The sequence below is a fragment of the Phalacrocorax carbo genome, chromosome 6, assembly GCF_963921805.1.
Source record: "Phalacrocorax carbo chromosome 6, bPhaCar2.1, whole genome shotgun sequence".
NCBI classification, from domain to species: Eukaryota; Metazoa; Chordata; class Aves; order Suliformes; family Phalacrocoracidae; genus Phalacrocorax; species Phalacrocorax carbo.
Genome location: NC_087518.1, coordinates 43688613 through 43713366, shown reverse-complemented (window position 1 = coordinate 43713366; position 24754 = coordinate 43688613). Strand labels below are relative to the sequence as shown.

The 24754-nt window shown below is 39.4% G+C and overlaps 1 protein-coding gene across 9 annotated transcripts in view; it reads left to right on the top strand.

Moving 5' to 3' along the window:
* FGGY (FGGY carbohydrate kinase domain containing) overlaps positions 1-24754 on the top strand; it is a 328075-nt gene that overhangs the window by 251286 nt on the left and 52035 nt on the right. For 7 of the 9 annotated variants that reach the window (XM_064454957.1, XM_064454956.1, XM_064454961.1 and 4 more), the window contains 2 exons: positions 25-153; positions 5587-5690. In XM_064454957.1, coding sequence (XP_064311027.1) covers positions 25-153; positions 5587-5690 — 233 coding nt within the window. Of the gene's footprint in view, positions 1-24; positions 154-5586; positions 5691-18160; positions 18259-24754 lie in introns of those variants that run through there. The other 2 variants (XM_064454964.1, XM_064454960.1) reach the window with 2 other exon arrangements.

The window sequence follows — 24754 nt, the reverse complement described above, 5'->3', positions numbered from 1 at the left end:
TTGGTTTTCCTTGTGTCTGCCCAGGAAACCACGTCTTGTCTCCTGGAGAGCCTGTTGGAAAAGGTCTAATGCCAGAAGCTGCAAAAGATCTTGGTCTTCCTGAAGGGATTGCAGTAGCAGCATCTCTCATTGATGCACATGCTGGAGGACTAGGTACTCAGTCATATATTTACTATTCTTGGAGGCAGGAATGTATTGAATTAATTTTAGAAAGCGATTTTTCTCACAGCCTGTTTTGTGTCCAGCAATTCACTCTGATGCTATTCTTATGAAATAGTGTAACTAAAATAAAAAACCCCTCACAACAACTGCTAATATTGAATATCTGTTTATAGAAAGGGGCTATCACCATTTATTTCTTTTCTCTGGTTTTGCAAATTGTTTGTTAACTTCTGCTCATTCCGTTTTGAATTCCTAAAATGAAACACCGTTGTGTTGGCATGCCAACATGCTGAGAGTTTGCATCTTCTGTTTCTCAAAATTTTGGGGGTAGGCAAGAAAAATAATAATAAAAAATTAACGTCCTAAGGGAGAAGTCTCATGTCTGAACCTTGTTCATAGTTATTCTTCTTAGTTTTAGAAGTGATTCATGCTTTGTTTAAATAATGCAGTAGAGACTTTTTCACATACATTTAAGCTAGCACAATGTGGGCTATATACCAAAAACGCTGCTTTTCGTCTAGGGGGTTAGAATATATAAATACTGTGTATCTAAACTAGCAAACAGAAGTAGAGGGGGAACTGCACAGCATTCCCCTTCTGTGACTGTGAACTTTTTATCCATAACTGGGGTGGGAGGCCTGATGCTTAGATTTTTTTCTTTTCCAGCACAATATTCTGATATACCCTGTTTCAACTGTGTTGAAATATATTTGGTGAGGCTCAATGGCTTCATTTTCGTACTATGCTGTTTGGCCTTATCTAAATATAGTCAATAACAAAGTGATTCAGTGTAACTTTTTCAGCAGGAAATTGAGGTTTTTTTTTTTAGTTTGATAGTTCAGAAAAAGTCTTACCTCAGAAAGTTTCAGTGTTATTGAAACAGTACTGTTCAATGGAAATTTATTGCTCATCCAAGTATTTTTCTCTAGGTCTAAATTAAATATGATTAGCTGCTAAATTACCAGGTTTTTTTTCAAATATTTTGTGGTGTTTTAAATTTCATTTGTTCTTCTAGAAGTTGTAGCCTGCAACTTTTCAAATGTTCAAATCCATTTACTCTCCTTCTGATAACTGCTTCTGGTGAGGTTAGGTAATCATGTAGATTGCTTTTCTTATTACCTCAGAAGGATTAGATAGAGATCCAGCTGCAAAAAGGAAGACTGAGTTTTAGTGTCGTAGTTTAGATGTGTTGTGCTCCTACTGTTGTGACTTACTTAAAAATCCTAATTGCATAAAAATGTGTTTAAAACTATGTGCCCTAGCAGTTTTGTGTTCTTGAAAAGCATGTAATAATAAGCTGGCCTGAAATAATGAACTTGCTGAAAAAATGGATTGTCATAGAGCACGTGAAAATGACAGTGAAGGGTCCTTGTTTAATTGGCATTATTATATGAGTCCTGGATTCAGAGCACAAAAAGTTTGCCCAGTAAATTTCATATGCTGAAATCAATGAATTGAATTTAAAGAAGAATAGAGACCTGTTCATTTGCTATAGTCTTGTGTAAAGAAACTCTAACATTAGAAATACATAGGTACTGGCATCCAACAGAGTAAGATTTCAGTGGATAGAGACAGTCTGCTTCTGCTAGTCCTGTTTATCAGAATATGTTTTCCCAGATGGCACCCCAAACACTAGCAGACAACTGAAATCATTGCCAGGAGAAAAGCAATGTATAGGTTGTTGTTAGGGAGGGAGAGATGCATTACAGAGGGAGGAGTCAATAACACAATGGGAGAACCTGCATACTAATCATATGACAACTGAGTAGAGTCTGGGAAAAGAGGAAGATTTAAGATGGAACTTATCCTTGAATCTGGAATGGGGAATAAATAGGTAGGGAAACTAGTAGAAAAGACAGTAAAAAGGAAAAGATTTGGATAGCAAAAGAGACAGCAGGAGCAAAAGGAGAGCTAGAGATTGCAAATGTATGTAAAGAGAATGAATAGTCCTGCTACATCTCAAATACTGAATAGCTCTTCATCCATAGCTGTTAATAACAAGAACCTTAACCTTTTTCAAGTCTAGTTTAACCTACAGTGTGTAGAATACAGAGCTGAAAATCCTGAAAGAAAAACAGAAAAGCAAAAGGAGAACACAGATACTAGAACTAGGAAGTGAATTTTTGTTCTAATTAAAGGATATTAAGGATGGCAATGCACTAAAGCATATTAATCTTTTAATAATGATAAAAGGGGCATAGAAGAAAAGAAAATGGAGAAGAGATATTTGAAACTGAATTAAAATGTGAAAATACTGGAAATAAACTACTCTTGTAGTTTATGTAAAACTTCTGTTTTGAAGAGGTAGTGATGTGTTTTAGTGCTCACTCTGCTGTGATCTGTATTGAAATATTGAGATTTACAATTTGTTTGAAGGATATGACTTGTATATTAGTAAGCACTAGATTAGTTTGTGAGACAACAACATCCAGTGGGTGTCATTATTCTTGTTCTTGGACACATTCTGCTGGCTGTTTAAAAAATAATCTGTAACAGCAGAGTAACGAAAAGGGCTCTTTCATATCCTGCAGGCTAAACCAAAATGACATGATGGACATCTTGTTTTCAGTGTTAATAACTCTTGGCTCACTGTTCAGATCTGCTTTTGGCTGGATATAAAGTCTGTTTTTGCTGGACAGGTTCCTAAGGCTTATGAAGGCTTCAAAGTTTCGAGTAAAATAAGGTAAAGATAAAGAAATAAGCAATATGTATGTCTGTGGAGGTCTTCTATGACTCCTGAATCAGTCCATCTGATACCTATTATGGAAAAGTAAAAATCTAAAAGCTGAGTAGTTATGTCTTACATTTTGACCTACTGTACCCATTTAAAAGAGCCGACAGATAAAAATGTGAGTATGGGAGGTTAGTCCCAAAGGACTGGCCTCATAAAAATAATGTTTACATTGCACCTTTTGAAAAGACATCGGCATTGTTTCAGCAGAAATAGATCATTTATTGTACAGTATCTAAAATACTTTGTCACTGTGGAAGAGATCCAAAAATACACATGCTAAGCATTGCCTGCTTTTCTAAAATCTCTCCTACAGTTTGTGAGGTATACAGACTTCTTGTTCTCAGTCTCTCTTGAGAATCTTAAAAAGATTTTGAGTCTGCCTCAGAGTATGAAAAATTCTAAGTTAAAGGTGAAGGTGACTTTTAACAGCAATAAAATTATTTTTAGTGACTAAAGTATCTAAGCTTTCATTGTTATAAGAATGTTTCAGACTTATTTGCTGTCTGACTTCAATTAATCACAAATAGGAAGAATTTAGCAACTGTAAACACTAGTAAAGCCACTGACAAAATCCCCCTGATTTAAAAAAGGTCCAGAATGCACATTTTGCAGAATGCATGTTTTCTTAGTGATTAAAAATATCTAAACATGAGGCTCTTCAATTTTGTTGTTTCTGAAAATACATTTGCAACATATGCTGACAAGTCAGTTTAATAGATTTGTTCCCTCTGAAGTGTGAACAATATTTTTAACTCCTTTCAGAAATTCTAATAGTGTTGCCTAGTACAGGAAATTGCCTTTTAGACAATCCTATCCAAAATTCTTAATATGAACTCATGCATATCTGTGTTTGAGCAGTGAAAAATAAAGCATAAGAGGTAGAAACCATACTTTTAGCTTGCTTTTGTTCCTGACAAATAAACTCTGTGTATGACACCTATACTACTACATAGTTACAAGCCAGCTAGGATAAAGGGACATAAGGATAGATTTTTAAAGACTGTACAGTTTTAGATCTTAATTTTCTGCTTATTTAGGTAACTTTCAATGATGATAATACCATTATATCTATGGCAACCATGATAAGGTAAACCCCAACAGACTGAGTTAATAACAGAATCTTGCAGTGGTGACCTAATCAAGAAGGTGTTAATGAAGTGTAGCATACTAACCACCAGTAACACTTGGCATCTTTTACAGTGTCCAGCAAATGCTTTCATGTTCTTTCTGCAGTGAGGAGAAAGATACCTTTTTTGTTGTTGTTGTTAGCAGGATTGACAAACTGGTCACCAGACTGGGCACTGCAGATGCAGATTCAATGCACAGTCTGGTGACCAGTTTGCCAGTTAAAAAGTAATGCTTAAGAAAAAAAAAAAAAAAAAAAAAAAAGACAGACAAAATAATATTACTTGTTGGGCTGCTGCATTTTGCTGGGTGCAGCACAACGTGATGCAAGAATGCAGCCTAGGAGAGGAGGAGGAGAGGGCTGAATTTCCACTTTAGCCTCAAGTGAGTTAAGCATGTGATGCATGCTGAAGGTTGGCTGTAGGTCTCCCCCATTCTGTAAGCAAGCTCCTGGCTCTTCTCTGGCACCTAAGAAGGACAGGGTCCTCCTAAGAAGGAGCAGGTCCAGCAGAGAGCTACCAAGATAATCAGGGGGCTGGAGCATCTCCAAAAGCTGAGAGCTGGATCTGTTCAGCCTTGAGAAGAGAAGACTGAGGGGGGATTTCATCAATACCTATAAATATACAAAGGGTGGGTGTCAAGAGGATGGGGGCAGACTCTTTTCAGTGGTGCCCAATGACAGGACGAGGGGCAATGGGCACAAACTGAAACACAGGAAGTTCCACCTCAATATGAGAAAAAATTTCTTTCCTGTGAGGGTGACAGAGCAGTGGCACAGGCTGCCCAGGGAGGTGGTGGAGCCTCCTTCCCTGGAGACATTGAAAACCCACCTGGACGCGTTCCTGTGCCCCCTGCTCTAGGTGTGCCTGCTGAAGCAGGGGGTTCAACAAGACGATCTCCAGAGGTCCCTTCCAACCCTTACCGTTCTGTGATTCTGTGATCTCCTAGTGTATGTTTCTGCTGTGGGCTGAGTGCTTGCTGAGTTTGTCCTCCTTCCTGTCCTGTCCCACACGCAGAAGCTCCTCATAGCCAAGCACAGTTCCTCTTAGGGAAGGAGTGATCTTCCTTTAGATGCTTCTGTCTAAAATGGACAGAACAGCAGCAGCAGTCAGGACAACAAAACTGGCAACCTTCCAGTCTCCTGCCAAGTTACCCCTTTCTCCAACTCATCCCCTGACAAAACACATCATACAGTATGTGCATGATAAACTGTGAACAAATAAACATATCTGCAGTCTACTGAACTGCCTGTCACAACAGGGCAGTCTTTTATTCTGCATGTTAGTGTACTACCTAGAGAATAAAGATCAGGTTATAGTTAACATATACAAATCATGATGATAAACATGAACCTAGAAGAAATCATCTTGTGCCTCATGTATCTGGAGTAAAAATACACTTTAATCTGATTTGATAAAATAACTTTGTTTATTGACTAAATAGACTTTCTTTGATTTGTGGCAATGATCTGAGACACTCAGCAATTATTTGTGTGTGGAAAAGCTCTGTTTTGTGAGGGTTGGCTTGCTCTTTTTTAAAATAGAATTTTAATTTTATTTTAATAGGAGTAATTGGAGCAGATGTGAAAGGACATAACCTGCCATGTGAGAACCAGCCGATTACATCCCGAGTTGCTATGATCTGTGGAACATCTTCATGCCACATGGGGGTAGGTTGTATGCATAATCCTGATTTGTACAAGATATACTAATATTTTTGAAGGGAAAAATGACCTTTGTCCTTCTCATTCTTTTCCTTGAATTTTTTTTCTGGTAACTCTATCTTTACCTTTGGATATTAATTATATATTACCATGCATTTGCTTTTAAGCAAGAACTTTAATAGTAGTAGAAATCAATACTGAAAAACGTCATGGAAAGTAAAATCCACAATGCTAGAGTGGCTTAAAGAGCAGCCTGAAATCTGAGCCAAAGTCTCTGAGCTTGAGTTGTCTGTGACAGGCCTGTCACTAGCGTGTTATAGAATAGTGTCTTTGGAGAAAGAGTGCATGTCTTCAGTCACAGCCCTTCTCTCCCACTTCTTCACTTAATCAATATAAATCCTTCTACCTCTGAAAGTTGCCATGATATATAGAATTATGATACGTATCATGACTAAAAAGAAAAACCCCAATAAGCAATTTTCACTTTGCTAACTTTTCTCAGTGAATTAATACAAAAGCTTTTTCTGAGATTGCAATTAAAATTTAGTGTCTGCTTTTGAAATTGTGCCTTTTTAAAATGTATGAGTCTGAAAGCATTCCATTTAGATAAGTACCCTTTTCTGCCACATTTTTTTATTTAAAACTCATTTTGATCTTAAATTTAGGCTGATTATAACTTGGATTTTTCCAAAATGAGCAAATGGCAATGGGAGTGCTAGAGGTGTTAAAGAGGACTAATATGCTTCATGGAGAGAGCTCCCGTAAAGAGAAAGGAAGGAAACTGATAATAAAACATAAGGCTTAACAGTAAGTTAAGTTGTCTTCGTAGTAACAGCATGGATACATGGTGATCTTGAGCATGAATAAATGGTGATCTTGTCACATGGATTGTAGTTCAGCAAAGCATTTAAGCACATGATTGAATTTAAAGAGGTGAATAATCCCAGTATTGTGAAGCAGAGCATTTAACAAAAACTTAAATCCTGTAGACCGGTTGGAATATATTTGGATTCCTTCCTAAGCAAGAGTTTCAAACCTGAAACTCCACCACTCTTAGCTTAACTCGATCTCTGAAAAATTAGGTTGGTATCTCTTTGTCTATCACCAGGCAGGTATTGCACCAGCTCTGGGGAAAGAAGTCACCCTTCGATCCTACCACTACTTTTATTATTCCCAGGTTTTTTTGATGGAGGTTTCTGCCCTTTCAGTGGAAGCTGTTTATATGAACTCTTCCTAACCTGTTCCATTAGCTGAGTTAGTTTAAATTGTTAAAATGAGTTGGGTTAATAGAGACGTAATACTGGATCAAAATGAGCTGAGGAGCTCGCAGACCGTTTCCCCAAAAGGTCTAAGGGCAATGTTGAGCAGCTGGAAATGGGCCAGCTGGCTCTAACTTATTCCTTTAGTATAACCAGACCTGGAGGAGGCCATGTATGTGGTTATTTATTATTTTTTAATATATGTATATTAGTAAATTCTAATGTAGACCCAGTTCGCTATAGTTCATCTTGCTTCCCAAGCTAGAGTATGGCATATCAGTGTAAACACTTTCCTGGTACTTTTTGTGTGCATACTCCACGACTGTGAGAGGTATGGCTCCATTAAATATGCTAATGTAGCAGAAGTTTGCAATAAAGTCCATGCTGATATTAATCAATGTTCTGTTCTGTCACTAAAGCAACCCCAAAGTCATACACAGACTGTACACCATAGACAATGTAGAACTTTTTAAGGCTCTTAATCACTTGAATGCAAACTTGGGAACAGATGCTTGTGCAATTTTTGGCTAGATTTAAGTAGATTTTTATTTAAATGTAACTACTCAGCATTTTATAATCATTTCCTTAACTGCCTTCCTTCGCTCATCTGCTCAGAGATATAACAATCTCTAGCCAGCAGAAAATAAGCAAATTCTAAACCTCTGCGTTTAATCTGTGAAAGGACTTTGGTTTACTGTTCTTTTATCTATTACCTGCATAGTCTGCATGAAGTGAATGTAGAGCACACAGAGCAGTTGTATTTGTGTTTTAATGAGATCTGTATGCAGCTGCATTTGGCTGAAATTAGCTGTTCCTTTTTTTAATTAGGGCTATAAAATGAAAGTATATTATACTTGTGTTTTGATAGAAATATATATTTTCTCTCTTGGTATGCACCAAGGGACCCTCAGGGCTGCAGAGATTAATCATCGAGTTTAATTTAATGCAGTGGGAGAGAGACCTGTGTGGTCAGGCGGGCATTAAAAAGTGCCTTTGATCTGCCTCAGGTGCACTGAGCCCCAGTGAGGCAGCAACAATAATACCTTTGTGAGATGATCAGAGGCGAGAGAGGGAGAAAATGGCCTGTGTGGAAACTCAAGGCCATCCTTTGTTGTGGTTCTGGCAAACGAAAGCGCCAACTGTCAGGAGAAATTCAGAAAACAGAAAGCAGGGTGAAAGTATGGTTGGATTTCTTTCAAGGGATTGTAACAGGAAACTGTTCAAAATTGTCTGCTATGCCTTTCTTTTTCCCCCTTCCTCCTTTTTTGCTGAGGGCAGGGGTACTACTGTTGGTGTATGTGTGTTGGTACAGCATTTCCATTATCTAGACCCAATACTCCATGAGTCACCGAAGCAGGTATTGCTTGAACACAGCATTTATGTTAAACTTTCAAGAGAAAGTTTTAATTACCTCAAGGTCTCTAGAGATCTTGGACAAAAGACTTTGCTAATCATGCCTTTGATATTTTAGAAAGTACAAATGTGGAACCTAATTTTACTCATGGCTATAATAGTTTAATTTGTGGTAGAACTACCATTTTTAAGTGAGGATATGCTTTTGGAATTAACCACTGAGAGTTTGGGGTAATCAGACACACTCAAACTCTTTTGTGTTTCTGTTGAGATACTTGAATAGCTCATGAAAGAAGCAAAAAAGCATGCTGTAGTTACGTTACTGATTCAAGCCCAGGTCTGAGTTGGTAGTTGCTGAAAGTCATTGCCACCTCAGAGCTCATCCATTATCCATGAGGAAGAAGAAAATAAAAGATGGTTTTCTGAATATTTTTGGACAGTTATTCATTTTACATGATTCTCTGCGGCCTCCTTTGCCCTAGCAAAAGTCATTGGCAGAATTTGCATTTGGAATGGCAAATAAGCTGTCCTTTTACTTGTGAAGGATTGTCCCTTAGTTTAGGGCTGAGATCATTTGCTGCAGCTTTGATCTGACTGTGGAGCGTAGGTATTCCTTTCAAGTGACGGAGAGTCAGTGGCTGACTTTTCTGAGTGGGCTGCTGCATGTCATCATGCTTTGTAGACAGGGTCTGCAAGCTCCAGCACCCACATTTACTTTTGGAACTTTTAGGAGGCTTTCCTTGTGTAGCCATGGAGACTACCAAAACGTGTGAGTAGTTTTTCACAGTAAAATAACAGCAGGTTTGAGGCCTTGAAATAGGAGTTTGAGTGTTATTCCTAACTAGCAGCTTGCATGGGTCTAATAGACATGCCCTAGCCTCTGGGAATAAGGTAATTGGTTTCCCTAAAAGCCTGTGCTCCTGCCAGTGTCTTATGGGTTTTATGGGATATACTAAAGGTTTCAAAAATCCTTTGTTTTCTTCTTAAACCTTTATGTGATTGGAGGGATTTTGGGTACAGATATCTGTATTATCTTGTCCCAGTCCTGAACACAAGCATGCTTACCTTTTGCAGATGTGTAAAACCATGAAGAATTGAGTTAACTCTCAAGTGCCAGTTAGCAAACAGCAAAACAGTAATATGAACAAGTGGTGTGACACGGTACTTGTACACAGAAATTTCCTAGCATTCCTTGGAGCAAGTGATCTAGTAGTACTGCTCCTTCTTTCTCGCAGATAAATCTTGCAGTTTCCCATACCTGATATCAGCATAGCACTCTTTTGGGCACTAAATTCACATTGTAAAACTTTTTTTTTCCTCAAAGTAAAATGTTCCATTGGACTGTAAGTTTTTTGTCAAAGAGAGTTCAGCTTTGAATAAACTTATGTCACACCTGACAGACTGGGACCGGACTGGGACTGGATTTTGGTAGCCAGACGTTGTGAAAGGAATTTGAAGTAATTTAAAATGGTAAGCAGAAAAAAAATTATAGGTCTGAGGTTGGGAATATTGAGAGTGCTGAGGGTTTTGGAGTCACTAGGGCATAGGGCCTCTTCCCCCAGACCAAGACTGTTATGGAGGACAGGGGGGACATGCATGCAGAGCTGCAAGATCCAGAAATATTGAAGCCCATTGTGAGAGAGAGCAGGGATCATCTTCTGCAACACCCCATCTTCTTTTTTGTTGTCTGCAGTATGGGGCCCTTGCTAATCTGGTATGCATACAGGATATGTGCTATTTATGCATATTGAATAAAGTAGGAGAGATCCATATAAAACAGCCCTGTTCATAAAACATGTATAAACTCTCATTTCTGCCTATTTTGTGGTGAATTAGGCTCAGAGATCAGAGTTCTGCTTTGCACTTGTCGCAGAACAGTTTTTCCGTTATGAAAATATTTGTCATTCTTGCTCTAACACCTTTTTGGATTCGCAGCTGTAGTAAGTAGCCAGGGCAGCTTCTAATGGGAACATTGTCTGGCTTGATTTCAGCTTACCGAGCCAGGGCGAGTCCAAATTTACTAGCATTTTGAGTCCCAAATATAAAAGGTTTGTGTTCCTTACTGTCCAGAGTGTCTGGTATTTTTTCTGTCAGAGAATCCTTTCACATTTAGATGGAGTCTTTTCCTTTGCATCTGTTTGTGTTACTTCTCTGATTCTTGTCATTGGGAACTGACTCACCTGGCTTGGTGGGCAATTCTTTTTTCCGCAGGTGACGACGTGTGTGTGGTTTGAAGCTTATAATTGAGTCATTTTTTTTTAAATTGTAGAGGCACAAGTAATTTATCTTCTATGTTTTCAGATTTACTACATGGTCTAAAAGACAGTGCTTGAGCAAGTACATGAACAGCAAAATGGGCAGATCATTTTGCTGTACCGGTGTTTATTATGGATTATTTCAGGAAGAATATCCCATATTCTCTTTTACCAAGCCTGACTAGTCTTTGCCTGTTTTCTGCTAAAGGAACTTCATCCCAATTTGCTTATTCTAAATTTGTTCATTTGATTCTCGTGATGACTGGCAAACACAATAGAGCTTCTTTGCTCCACAATATCCGGCCAAGCTGCCAGCTTTGTTCACACAAATAGAGTGCAAAGCACGTTTCCACCCCCAAAGCATGCACAGTACGTGTCCTTTGCAGTACATCCTGGAGTGGAGACTGCAGAGACATGCTGGCTCAAAGTGTTCTCATAGCCTGATCTCTGTAATCTCGGTGGGAGCCAGACCAGCAAGTGGATTCAGTATATTTTGGCTCTGATACGAGAGTCTCCTCTTCAGAACATGCCACGTTGTTAAAGCAGCAGACTTCTGAGTAATTACTACACAGGGACTCCTCAGCTGCTTGAAATCATCTGTGATGAGAGGAAAACTTGCAGGGACTAAATAGGCTGGTACTTGCTTTGCCAGTTATATTTAATCTAGTGGGATGGCACTAAGCAATGTGTTTCTGGAGTGAGTCGGAGGACTGCGTGCAGCACTTCAGCCTTGCACTCTTCAGTCACTGCTGCACATGCATCCCTGACGTGAAACGTGCAGTTTCCGAGGGGACAGGGCCAGAAGCCCGGGGCAGCATGTCTGAGTGCCAACTGGCTGTGACCCAGGGTTTAGCAAAGGCAGCAATTTGTTCTCCTTCTGACCAGGGGAAAGGGGCTGGTTTGGGGAGGGTCAAGTGAGTGGGGGGAAGGGGGATGAATACAGTAAGAATAAAAAAAAAAACAAACCAAAAGCAAACCTACTGAAGCTAGGGCCTAGACAACTTTTTCAGATGAGCTGTGCAAGCTTTATGAAATGGATAAGCGCCTGCCCTTTTGGTTTTTTTAATAGTCTTCTCTAAGGCCTGTTCTGCAGAGTCACAGGGCTAGTGTCTTTCAAATGGGAGAAAAAGTTAGTATCGCAGGAACCTCTCCCTTGCTCTGTCCTCATCCAGTTCAGTTCTGCTGGCTTATATATTGCATTTGGCAGCAGTCACAGTGCTGACTTCCCAGCTAATGAAGATGTTTTACATTCAGGGAGGGCTGCATGAAATGAAAACCACATTTACTTCGCAACTGTTGTTACAGGTTGCCCGTCCTTAGTGTACACAGATTTAGCCTTCTGAGGAAAAGGTCATAAAGTCTGTTTAGGTGCATTTTCAGCCTATGGCCTTAGAAGCGTTATATATTCATAAAATTGCCCCCTTCTTCTACTTGTCACTCAGAGAAGTCCTCCACACCCTTTTTTAATGAGTCTTGTCTTGTTCCATGTTCTACCATCCTTGGTTTGAAAAAGAAACAAACAAAACTGTAATATCCCCTTTGCTGGCATTAATTTGACATTGTATGCTTTGTTTGCTTTGTTTTGTTTTTAAAAGGCAAGAAGTAAAATATTTCTGCTAGCAGGGTATATAAAAGGTAGTTGCTTTTCTGACCTCCTTATTATATTAATAAAAGCTAGGAAGACTTCAGTAGTGGTGGGAGATCATGTGCAGGCAGCCTCCAAAACCCAAAGCACTTACTTGCAGAACTAGTAAACCACAAAGCTTAAGATCTTGAAATGTAAATAGGAAGTTGGAGAGTTTACTTTAGAGCCAGCAGTGGTGAGTCTGTATAATGTTTATTTCTGCTTGCCTCCTAGCCTTTTCTAAAGCTTGGCAGAGATGAAAGGGAGGCTTTCTCTGTAAATGAGTTATTAAAAGTTTTTCTTACGAGCAAGATTCCTTTGTTCCTGGCCTGACATAGTTCAAAGCTCAGGTATGTCTTGGTGACTGGGAGGACAGGACATTCCTATTTAGTGTATGCCTGTCAGAAATATCCAAGTTTCGCACCCCATTGCTTTGCTGGTAATCAACCTGTTCAGAGGAATGCAGCTGAAAGCAATACAATCTCTATTGTACATAAACTAGATAATGCTTAGCAGCATGTCCAGAAAACTGTGCAGTCAACTCTCCTTCCCTTTTGTGAACAGATTATTTGAGTTCAAAGTTTCAAGGAATAGATGTGGACAGAGTGAATGCTTTGAAAAATATTCTGCTTGGAGACTATATGAAGGCTGGTAGTCCAGAGACGTCTCACTGACATTAGTGAAAATGCTTGCTTTGAAAATTCCGACAGATGTGGTGGTTTCCATACTGCGGTTAACTGCAAACTACCCTGTGTGACACAGAGCCATGTATTAGGGTGTCAGATTTATAATACTAAGCCTTTCTGCATTGTCTTCTCTTTGGTGGTCTTGGGGTTCTTTGCAACAGTGAATGAATGGAGTAAGAGAGTAGGAACTGTTATTCCAGTTTCATTAGGTGGGAGACTGAAGCTAAACCTGAAGTGTAGCAGGTTTTTAATTGTTATGTCTTTACTTTTACAAACTGCACCTATGCAGTGCTTTGGGACTCTATGACATTTGAGTTGGAAATTTTGCCTTGTATGTTGCAAGGGTCTTCTGTGTTCTAAAATGACAGCATTTACACACTACAGACAATAGTGTATTGCACTGCGTGATAAACAGTGTGTAAACCAGAGATCTGTTTTCTTCCTGCCTTGGATTTTCTATTCTTTTTGATGTGAGCACAATGGATATAAGGGCTTATGTTGGGCTTCCTCCAGATCTGACTGCTAATAGGGCTCCTTTCCCATTCCTCACTCCTTTTTCCATGTTTTGCCTTAGAGTGAGCAAGAGAGACTGAGCTTCTTACATACTTACGCTGACACTAGTAAGATTTATCTGGTCTGGCTGCCGGAAATATTGGGCTGCCTAATTTGGGCCTCTCTGCTTAAAGCAGTGTGGGAGTGAAGGTTGGTAGATCTAGCTCTAGAAGCTAGTATCTTGTACCTTTATTTCCTAACTAAAACCGTTGTATAGTTTAATAGGGTTTTGTTTCTTCTGTTGTAGGAAGGAGACTGTATTCTGGGTTCTGTAGCTGGGAAAGTTATAAAACTGTCTTCTTTCATTGATGTTCAGATAGCATAGCATCACTCCCTGTAGAGGACAGGGTAAAGCAACTTAGTTTTTATTCGTTCTTTATGTATCGTTATTCTCACTTTTGTTCATGAAAGTCTATCAGCAGCAGTGGCCCTTCATTGTAACAGAATATTTTTATCTTTCCTTTTCTATATTCTTCAAAGTGATGATATCAGATTTGACAAGTACAAGACTCTCATCAGCGCTGCAGACTAACCAGTTCTGATTGCTCCTCTCTAGACCCAGAAGAATGTATTAGCCTGAAGCCCACAGCCTTGAGCAAACCCAAGTGTCTTCCTGGAGTGTTCTGTTCTGAGGAGAGCTGGATAGGGGATTTCCCTCAGATCACAGTCATATCTATGTATAATGAATAGCCTTTCCAGATCCCTTGTTTATCTTGTTTTTGTGTGTAGGTATGAATTTACTGAACAGCCTGCTTGTTCTGTGTGTCTAGATCTGATGGTGAACAAAAAGAACTCCTTTTTGTGCTCCCTTTCTTACACAATCTTAACTGAACTGTAAAAGAATAACTAAAATACAAATGAAGTTAGGGATGTCCCCTTGGTCATTGGTTAGCTTATCTCTGGGCCCTGAAACAATTAAATAGAATTTTCAAGAGAATACAATAATTGTATGAAAAACAGCTTAATAGTTTTCTGTTAGTTTTAAAATTTTTGGTATTAGCCATATTTGCAATGGGTAGCGTGGAATTCGGGGTCAAAATCCCAGATTTTGTTAGTGTTGCTGGTTTGCTGTGTGATTCTGTCAGACTGTTGCCTTTCTATATGTACTTGCAATATGAGCCTGAAACTGAAGCTACAGTTCTTTCTAATGAAAGGTGTGATATGTGAGTGCTGGGTATTAAGGACTCCATGGTCCAATGTGGTATAGATGCAATGGTATTTCTGAGTATCTTTTTACTTCTCTTAACAGCAACATATCCCTCAGTCAGGCAAACTTCATCAACATTTGGGCAGTAGGCCTCTTACTAAGGCTTTTTTTTTCTCCATTTCCAATTTTTTTCAGCCTCTCATGAATCAGTAGTTCTTCATGTAAGTTTCCTGGTGCTGCTCCAGCTGCAGGTGGGGGAAGGTCTTCAATGGGGCAAGTCTTATTAGGGAGAAAGTAAATCTCTTCTTGTACAATCATTCTGGAAGCAAAATGAGGAGAAGCTCATGAGGAGAAGCAGCAGGAGCTGCTGCTTTTCTCCCACTGTCGGCTGGAATCACAGTTTCTGCTGAGTTCATTGTTTATAACTGTGGGTGAAGGTCTGAGGTCCTCTCTCAGTGTTTACTCTGTCCTTGGGAGTTTGTCTCAGTAAGCAAGGGCTGAATAAACACCAAATAAGGTTCTCAGGATTTACCCATTTAGTCATTCAAATGTTTAAAAATATGTTTAAAATAGTGTATGATAACATATCCCATATAATGTAAATCTGCTTCCAGTAACTCAGGGGTATTGCAGAAGAAGATTTATTTTACCTGTAAGTATGACACTGTTATTGGTAGTGGCCTTCACTAATATAAAAGGAATACTTATCAAATGGCGAAAAAGGAAAATAAATTCTAAAATGAACTCTATTATGCAATAAATAAATAAGAAAGGCCTTAAGGTAGGTGGGAAGGGCATCCTGAGTAGATAAATACACCAGAACTCATGTAAAAATATTTTGGTTTTCCTTGGTATTTCCCATTGATTGCAGCAAGAACTGCAGGTTTTGAAGAATAATTCTCCCCCATAAAGAATAAGGTTAGGAATAATATCTACATGGAAAACCCCTTTGAGTTTCCTGTTTAAATGCCATGTCGGAGATTTCTTTCCCACCCTTGCCTTGAATTTCTGTCACGTCAGCTACTATGCTCCAACTTCTTCAGGTTTGTCAACATTTGGAAAGTGAGTTGACTGGATTGGGGTTATCAAGACGTGGACTACCTACCATGCATATTAGAGATAACTACGAAAATACTTTTCAAGAGAAGACAAGGGTCTTATGATACAATCTCCAGGAAGGTGTATGGGTCAGGATAGCACATATCTTCCTAGAATTCACAGTTCTGCCATCAGGTCTTTGGGAAAAGGTCAGTGCTAGGAAGCAATTAGGGAGACCCTTGGTTCCTGTGCTGGCCCAGCATGTCACACTGCTGTCTTCTAGCCACAGTGACAAGGACTGGGCCTGCCTTGGACTGCACAGAGTTTGGCTGGGTGGCTTGGTGGGGTTTTCTTAAGTATCATTTGGAGGTGGAATTATTTTTGTATCTGGTGAGTGAGGTGATTCATCCACCAGTCTTTGTAACACAGCTGTTCCATGTGCACATTTCCTAAACTTCCAGGTTGGGATGAGGTCTCACTAGTCTCCTAAAATGAGATAGTGCTGCCAGTGGTATCTGAGGCATGTTTGTTTAGTTCTGGTTAGAACTGAAGCTGAAGGGCTGTGAGCTAGAGGAATAATTATGAGACAGTTAGAAAACTCCAATATTCTTGTAAAGACTTATATTGATATACATGTCAGCATTATAGTAAATTTCTTTTCTGATGCATAAATTGAGCTTTTTACTGAGAGATTGCTAACATTCATGAAAAATAGGGGTTTTTTGCAATCTTAGTCACTTTTGAAGACTTGGTCTCTTGTGCTGGTTGGAAGAACAGAAACCTTCTTGAACCTCAACTCACTGGAGGCTGGGAGGACATTCTGGGGAAGAATTATTGTATGTTTACCCTGCTCCTGTGCCCATCCCTAAATGATGTGTTACTGGCTACTGTTAACAACAGATTAGCAGAATATATGTATCATTGGTTTGACTGTTTGATTTTAATTTTTTAAACATTGAGAAGAATTAGTTAATACTGTGATGAGCTTTCAGGAATTGTAGTGTTATAAAGTGCATATTTAAAATGGCCTGCAGTTAGTTGTCTGTGCTGGAAGATTTATAATCTTCACATAAATTGGCATTTTGTGACAGTGGAGATCTATCATTGGAAGAGAAATAAAAATAAATGGGTGGTATAAATTGTTCTAGCTCATTTGTGGCCCTATATCCCCAGTGAGCTATTGTTATGAGATGCACAGAAGTAACTGCTGTGAGTCATGGAACAGCATTGGTTTAGAAGGGCGCATAACAGCATTTCAGCAGAGGACACAAGTAGAAGCTATGGTGTAACCAGACAACCTTTCAGTCCATTTATCAAAACACTTGTAGTACTCATTTCAAAGAAGGCGACACAGTAAATATGAGCAAAAAAAAAAAAAGTTAATCTGTATATCTGTATCCAGACATTTCACTAAATAAAACAATAAAATAGATCAATGCAGAACTTCCAGTGCTTAAGTGCTTAGCAAAAAGCTTCTGAATCCATCATGAATGTGGGCTTTATTTTTTTTTCTGTTTTGGATCCTGAAAACCATTTAACAGAGTAAAGGTCTTTTTTTGCCCATTTATGTAAGAAACCTTGACCTTTGGGAACACAAAGAAAAGGATGATATGGTACTCTGCGCCTGTTGTATGCTTTGCCAAGCTGAAACAAAAAATATGCTTAGTGTTAATGGGTACTGATCAGAGGCAGGAGTAAATGTATGTGGACATTCAAGCTTGGCACAGTCAAAATTCATCTAGTTTAAAGGTTTTGTTTCACAGGTGATCATTCAGTCAGGGTCCCTGATAAGACATTTGAAGTTCTTGCATCTCTGATTTAGGCAGATGGAAATGGTGAACATTGAATGAGTCTGGAGTGATTACCCATTAATTCATTCTTCCAGTGCTGAAACTCTCAAGTTGTCCCAGGCTTAGTTCCAAGTTTGCTTCATGGACTAAACACAGGAGGTTAACCTCCCACCCAAGGAATAAAAACTTACAGGGGTGCGAATTTTCTGTTGAGGACACCAGTATTGGTTTTTTGTGTCTGGAAAGAGCAAGCCCAGGGACAGTTCCAGAGACAGATGCTGTGCTTAGACTTCTCTCTGCTCCCATTGTGATCTCCTTGAGACCTATCTCATATATGACCCTGAATGACCTGTTAAGCTGAAACTGCTCTCTAGACCCTGCTGTTCTCTCCTTGTACTGATACAGAAGCAGTTTGATCCACTTGTGCCAGCCGCTCTCTGGGGACTGTTCTCAGTTCTTGGGTCAAGTGTCTCAACCGTCTGACAGTTCCTCATAAAATTCATCTTTCTACAAAGAAAACAGCATCATTCCTTTACAAAGAAAACAAGTACATCTATCTGTCTAACACCTTTTACTTTATGATATCTTTTTAGAAGATCATATGTTGGATCACAAGCAGCCTCCCCAGTCCATTGGTCTCAGGAGTACTTTTTTTACCATCTTGGTCTTTTTGCCGGTTGCTCAGTTCAAATGATAGATTTTATTGCTCAGATTTTCTGTTAATTGGTTTAAGTTTTACCTGAACAGTGTTCAGGACTTGCCTCTATAACAGGAGTCTCAGGATCCAACTTCAAAGATGACAGAGCTGCCTAACCCCAAGCTGCCACTCTCTTCCGTCACAAGATGCCACTCTGTTCCATCACATGTGAGGTTAGTGACCCTGATTCATATATATGACTTGGGAGTTTAGTGCTTCATGGATGGATTACCCACTTGAATGCAAATATGAGAGTCTGCTGCTCACAGTGGGTGACTAAAGTGATCACTCAGCTGTTGGGAGATGGCTGGCAGAAATCTCCCAGCTCTCTGAGGATCTCACAGAAGGTTGAGAAGTTTGTGTCTATTCCAGAACATTGATTTTATCTTTCTCCTGTCTCATTGCTTGCCTCACAAAGTGGCTACAGGTAACATGGTAGTATGATTACTCAATGCTCCTGATACAGATACCATTAAGCCATGCTCCTCTTCCGGCTTGTGCTGTTAAGTGGCCAACTTCCAAACACTCATGTCCTATTACAGCTCCCATCCTTTGCAAACAGCAGGCAAATTTCAGGAAACAATGAAACGGGACATGAAGAACATGTTGTTCAGATGTGGCCCTCTCAGCTTCTGTGGCCAGAGTGCTCTTGGGTGAAGATAAGATGAGGTGGCTGAGAGATACATTGTATCTCCTAACACTTCCTTGCATTTTTTTCCCATGGTGCATCATCTGCTTTTAAACAGTGGGTCATGGGATCATGTGTTTGCAGTATCTCTAATCCTCCTCAGAACTTCTTTATTATGGCATAGAGATAATGAGAATATAGGTTGTAGGCCATCTCTTTTGCTTTTATCAAAAAGTACATGGAGCGACAGGCTCCATATGTACAGCTAACAGACAACTTGTTTGAATGGGAAGTTGCTGCAAGGGCATTGCTGGTAGCCTTGTGATGGTTTGGTGGCTGAGTATCATACATTATTTGTATTTCAGTATAATTTCTGAATTATATAAGAAAACCCACTCTGTTTTCATCCTGTTGTGAGGAAAAAATTAACTGGGAAGGTTTAACGCAGCCCTAAATGCAGTAAGCCAAACTTGACTTTCTTACCGTTGCGTTTCCTTGCTCTGATGGGGTAGGCAATGTATAGTGAAAATAAAATATATACTCACCCTATTTGATCTAATCATGCTTGAAATTTTCTCCTCTCTTTCTCTGTCTATTTCTGTCTCTCATTTTACTAACATTTTTTTGTAGCTGAAAAGGAGACTTATAAAAATACATTTTTTGGCAGAGAAGTGGTATTTTATTAACAATTCACCATTTTAAAATATATACTAGTAAGGCAAAGAAAATTAAGAGCATTTTGCTTCCAACATAATTTTCTTTTTTTCCTGTTTTTATATTCTGCTTTAGAATTTGGAGTTTTGATTGCAAAGAGAGGAAGCCAAAAATTTACAGTAGGAGAGGGTAGGTAATGTATTTTCTCCTCAGGAAAATGACAGAATATTATAAGTTGAAAAATATTATTTTTAAAATAAATCTCAGTTGTCCAGCTTTGCTGGTTAATGTTTGGAGGCTGATATTATTGCAAGCTTCTTTCATAAGATTGGTATTAAAAAAACCCCAAAAAACCCCCAAACAAACAAAAACCAAAACAAGAAATTTAAAATTCTGTTGTATGATCAAGTATTAAGAGTACAGGCAGATGAAGAAATTAACTGAGTAATATATAGTGTGCATTTGCACAATGTCAGCAACTCTGCAGTAGCACTCCTGGCCCTGGTTTCCTGTGGAATGTGCAAGGTCCCTGGGATCTGTCACACGATACACCACAGAAAGATGATGAGTAGAGGTGGTTTTGCTGGGCAACTGACCTCCTGGTTTTGCCCATAATAATTTCTTCATGCGGCTGTACACTAAGACATACTAATACCATACATACCATTGGCCGAAAACTGATGCAGTGTATTGAAAAAAAAAAAAGATAAAATACTCATAGTCAGCTCAGATGAAGAGGCTGGACCTGGCTGCTGTCTAAAATTAGGCTGCTGTGTAGATGGGTCTGTTGCTTTGTTAAGGAGTACAGTGAGTTAGTTAAGCTGCATGGCACCCATTGTCAGAAGCTTTTCTCAGAAATGCAACTTCAGACTGGCTTCTGGTGGCAGACCTTCAGATTTGCTGCTTATACAAGTACAGCCTGTGACCCTTTGCATTCCCTGCTCTTGGCAAGGGCCTGATCTATTACATTTTAAAAAGTAAAATAAAATCCAGCTGAGTAAAAGAGGGCATTGGGTTTTTTTGCTAAATTTGATTTTTTTTGTTGTTGTCAGTTTTAGGCAACATTTTAATTGATGTGTTTAACTGTTTCAAGGACCAGGATCCTCTGGGCAAGGGGGGGGAACCCCCAAACACTGCCTTATACTTTCTGCTGGTGGATTAGTTTTAAAACAGTACATGTCATGTACATGGTCATCCCCTTGAGTGAGGAGCATGCCTAGTAAAATCGTATCCAGTTGCCAGTTTTAGAAGTGTGCCTTAGGAGCTAGCGAGATTTCTTAGAGACAAAGTGCTGACTGCAGAAGCTGTCTTCAAGAACTCTATTCTTCCCACTTTTAAGAAATGAAAAACATGAATCACAGAACGGTAAGGGTTGGAAGGGACCTCTGGAGATCGTCTTGTTGAACCCCCTGCTTCAGCAGGCACACCTAGAGCAGGGGGCACAGGAACGCGTCCAGGTGGGTTTTCAATGTCTCCAGGGAAGGAGGCTCCACCACCTCCCTGGGCAGCCTGTGCCACTGCTCTGTCACCCTCACAGGAAAGAAATTTTTTCTCATATTGAGGTGGAACTTCCTGTGTTTCAGTTTGTGCCCATTGCCCCTCGTCCTGTCATTGGGCACCACTGAAAAGAGTCTGCCCCCATCCTCTTGACACCTACTCTTTAGATATTTATAAGTATTGATAAGATTCCTCCTCAGTCTTTTCTTCTCAAGGCTTAACAAACCCAGATCTCTCAGCCTTTCCTCATATGGGAGATGTTCCAGTCCCCTGATTATCTTGGTAGCCGTCCACTGGGCTTGCTTGAGCAGTTCCGTGTCCTTCTTAAACTGGGGGGCCCAGAACTGGATGCAGTACCCCAGATGTGATCTCACTAGGGCTGAGTAGAGGGGGAGGATAACCTCTCTCGACCTGCTGGCCACATTCCTTTTTATGCACCCCAGGATATTGTTGGCCTTCTTGGCCACAAGGGCACGTTGCTGGCTCAGGGTCAGCCTGCTGTCCACCAACACTCCCAGGTCCTTCTCAGCAAAGCTGCTTTCCAGTAGGTCAGCCCCCAGCCTGTACTGGTGCATGGGGTTGTTCCTCCCCAGGTGCAGGACCTTGCACTTGCTTTTGTTGAATTTCATGAGGTTCCCCTTGGCCCAGCTTTCCAGCCTGTCCAGGTCTCATGAGCATGCAGAAGCAAGTAGATTTCATTCTTCTTCTGTATCTGAGTATCTACTGTCCCTTGTTTGAAGAGATGTCTCTCACCTGTATGGACATTCACTAACATTCTTAATTATGGACACTAAAAAACTAAGGCCAACATACCTCCTAAGGGTAGGTGCCCAAATCCACATTTGGATACCTAAACAGCTGGCTTCATATTCTAAGCTCCTGAAGCAGAAATCAATGGGAAATTGAGGTCTTTGGCTTTTTTGAAAATCGGAGTACTTATTTAAGTGTCTAAATACAAGTGTTAGCCCAGATCTTCAGACAGTATAAATCAAATCAACATATCTCCGTGGAAGCTGATGGTTAATATGCTGGTTTGTACAAGTTGAGGCTTTGGCTCTGAAGGATGGAAGGATGAATTTCTCTTTATACTCTTAAATATCAATTAAGTGCAAGTTGAGTAAAATATTCATTCATTAAAAATCATAAGATTTAAAAGATCTTCAACTACCTTTCTGTATTTAGTCTTGAATAAAAAATCTCACAGTGGAAATGTTTAATAATCTTAGCCCAGTTTTCCTCTAATTAGTTCTTGTTAGATATAAAGCCAGGTTGTGCAGTATTTAGACCCATCGCATAACTCACCTGAAATATTTTCAGAGAAGAGGCAATCAATTTGCACTGGGAGTGTGGTTTCTTTACTGGGCATTAATCACATACCTTGTTTCGTCTGTAGTTTGTAGACCAGTTAATGTTTTATGGAAAACTTAGAAAACTAGAAATAGTTCTACATGCCTGTCATTCATGTTTTGCTCCCCTTCTCATAAGGGTTACTATTTGGAATAATAGCTAACAGTAGTCCTTAAGAATTCATCTGTGTCTCCTACTTTTAGGTTGTACTGAAAGTTTTGTCTGGAAAATAACTAAAGCAGGGATTGAACTGGAATACTAGCTCCAAATCATCATAATCAGACATTTCAGATGCCAGTCTACATTTTGGTGTATTTTCTCTGTATGTTTCTAATTCTGGTGATTTTTACTTAAAGGTGTTACTGTGGTTGTGGCTGGTTTGATTTTTGTCATACAAGTCTGTGATATTACCAAGTGCAGAATAAGCAGCAAAATAAAAAAGGAGATTGTTTTAATATTGTCATACATGTCTTTTGTGGGTCTACTGTACTTGGAACCTTGCTGCGCTACTGGACTGAAATGTGCTGGACCTGTGCTCTTAATATTATCATGGTGTGTGAATAAGCAGTATCATTGTCTTCTCCCTCGGCCTCTCAATTCCATTTTCTGGGTGTAAACTCTCCTCTGAGACCCTTCAGGCCAATTACTTCAGGTCCTGCAAGCTAAATAGGCATATATGCCTCTGCCAGAGCTGCAGACCTGCAGGCAGTCACCCTTTACACTTACCTTATGTGGTAGTAAAGGCAGGGAGGGGATGTGGGTGACAGAAAAACTGTCTTTACTACTGCCAACACAAAAGAAACCAACTTGGGCAAAAGAATAATACTGAATATGTGTTTCTGTTTCAACTTTCCCACTACAGGCCATGTCCTGGCCATAAGTTTACATTCTGGGCAGTACCCAGAACCCTTTGATTCTCTTGAGTGTTTTTTTTTTCTGGTTTGGATGATATCTGCCTTCCTGCCTGTCTCTTTAAACCTCGCCTTGGCTCCACAGAAATCTCATCTTGCAGTACCTTATACTGCAAAAATATTCCCTGATGTCTTTGAATATTTTTTGTTGTTGTTGCACAACCTTGATAGATGCAGTTGGACAATTTTTTTTTGTTTTGATTCATTCTCTTGCCATTCTCATAACTAAATGGGAGTCTTTAAGGTAACTTTCCAGGTCTCTGGGTTCAGTAAACCTGTGACATAGCCTTGGCAACAAATGATGGAGCGTATGTTCAGCAAGGCATTTATGAAAGTAAATTCATCACATAAGCCAGAATTCTTCAACTGCATGTAAGCAGATCACCAAAATCATCTGTGGATGGATGTCTTCAGACAGAATCCTGAAGTCCATGTTCTGTACCTATGCTGTTGTCACTCAAGTGACTTCCATGCTTCCAGTGGGATAAAGTTAGCTCTGTGCAAAAATTTTTGTGGCCTAGTCTTAATATCATTGCAGAGCAACGCTGTCACTGTGGATAGCCCATGGGATTCCAACCTGTCACATGCAAGAGAGCTATGTAACTTGCCACCACAAGCTATGCAGCTACATAGCAAACCAATGATGGCTAGGGGACATAAGTTTAAAATACAGTCAAATAAATTACTGGTGGTATATGACCTATAGGAATTGGCATATTAATAAATTTTAATTTCCTTTGTGTTCTGAAGTACCATTCTTGTGTCCCAAGACCTTACTTCTTAAATATATTTTATATCAGGTTAAATCTTGAATGCTGTTACATGTTTAATATGTAATTACTGCTAATAGTAAATATATTTTAACAAGTTGATTGTACTCACCATAGTCTTAACCTAGAGAATTACCTCCAGCCAGAGTTATGGCGAAGCCCGGATGGCAATTTTAGAGTAGGTATCAGTTCACTGAAAATACAATTGCATGCTCCAACTCCACCCAGTTAATATATATGCCACCAGAAAGTGCTATTATTAAATCACACATTCAGTAGCTATTACTATGACCTAAGTTTGAACCAGAAACCTAGAAATGAAACATTCTTGGGTTTCTCTTTGAATTTGCTCCTTTTTTTATTGATCTCTTTCATTCTTTGTCAGAGTGTTGTGGTCGAACAGCTATATGAGACCCATCTGTCAGCAGAAGCAAAATTATACAGTTTTGTTAATGCAAGATATCATGCATCAATGTAAAACCCCTGAATTGAATGAATGTCAGTATTCTCAATCCACAGTCAGTCAGAAAGTTTGAAAGTTAAAAGTCAGCAGAGAAGTTAATGAAAGTATTTGGCTTGTCAATGATCAAAGTCCAGAACTGTAAAGAGCATTTATTAGTTGGTGACTGATACAGTGCTTTTCCTTGTTTCTTTCCCTACTCTGTATTAATATCTTTGATCTTTCTTCATATCTGCCTTAGCCTAACAAAAGCAGCTGTTATTCTGAATATCTGGCTATAGAAGCTGGTAAGTGAGGTGATTTTCAAACAAGTTTTCTGGCCTAGCTTCTCATTAGCAAATGGTTACTCTAAAAAAGTTGTGACAGCAGAATGAAGGCTTAATTTGGCTTTCACGTAAGTGA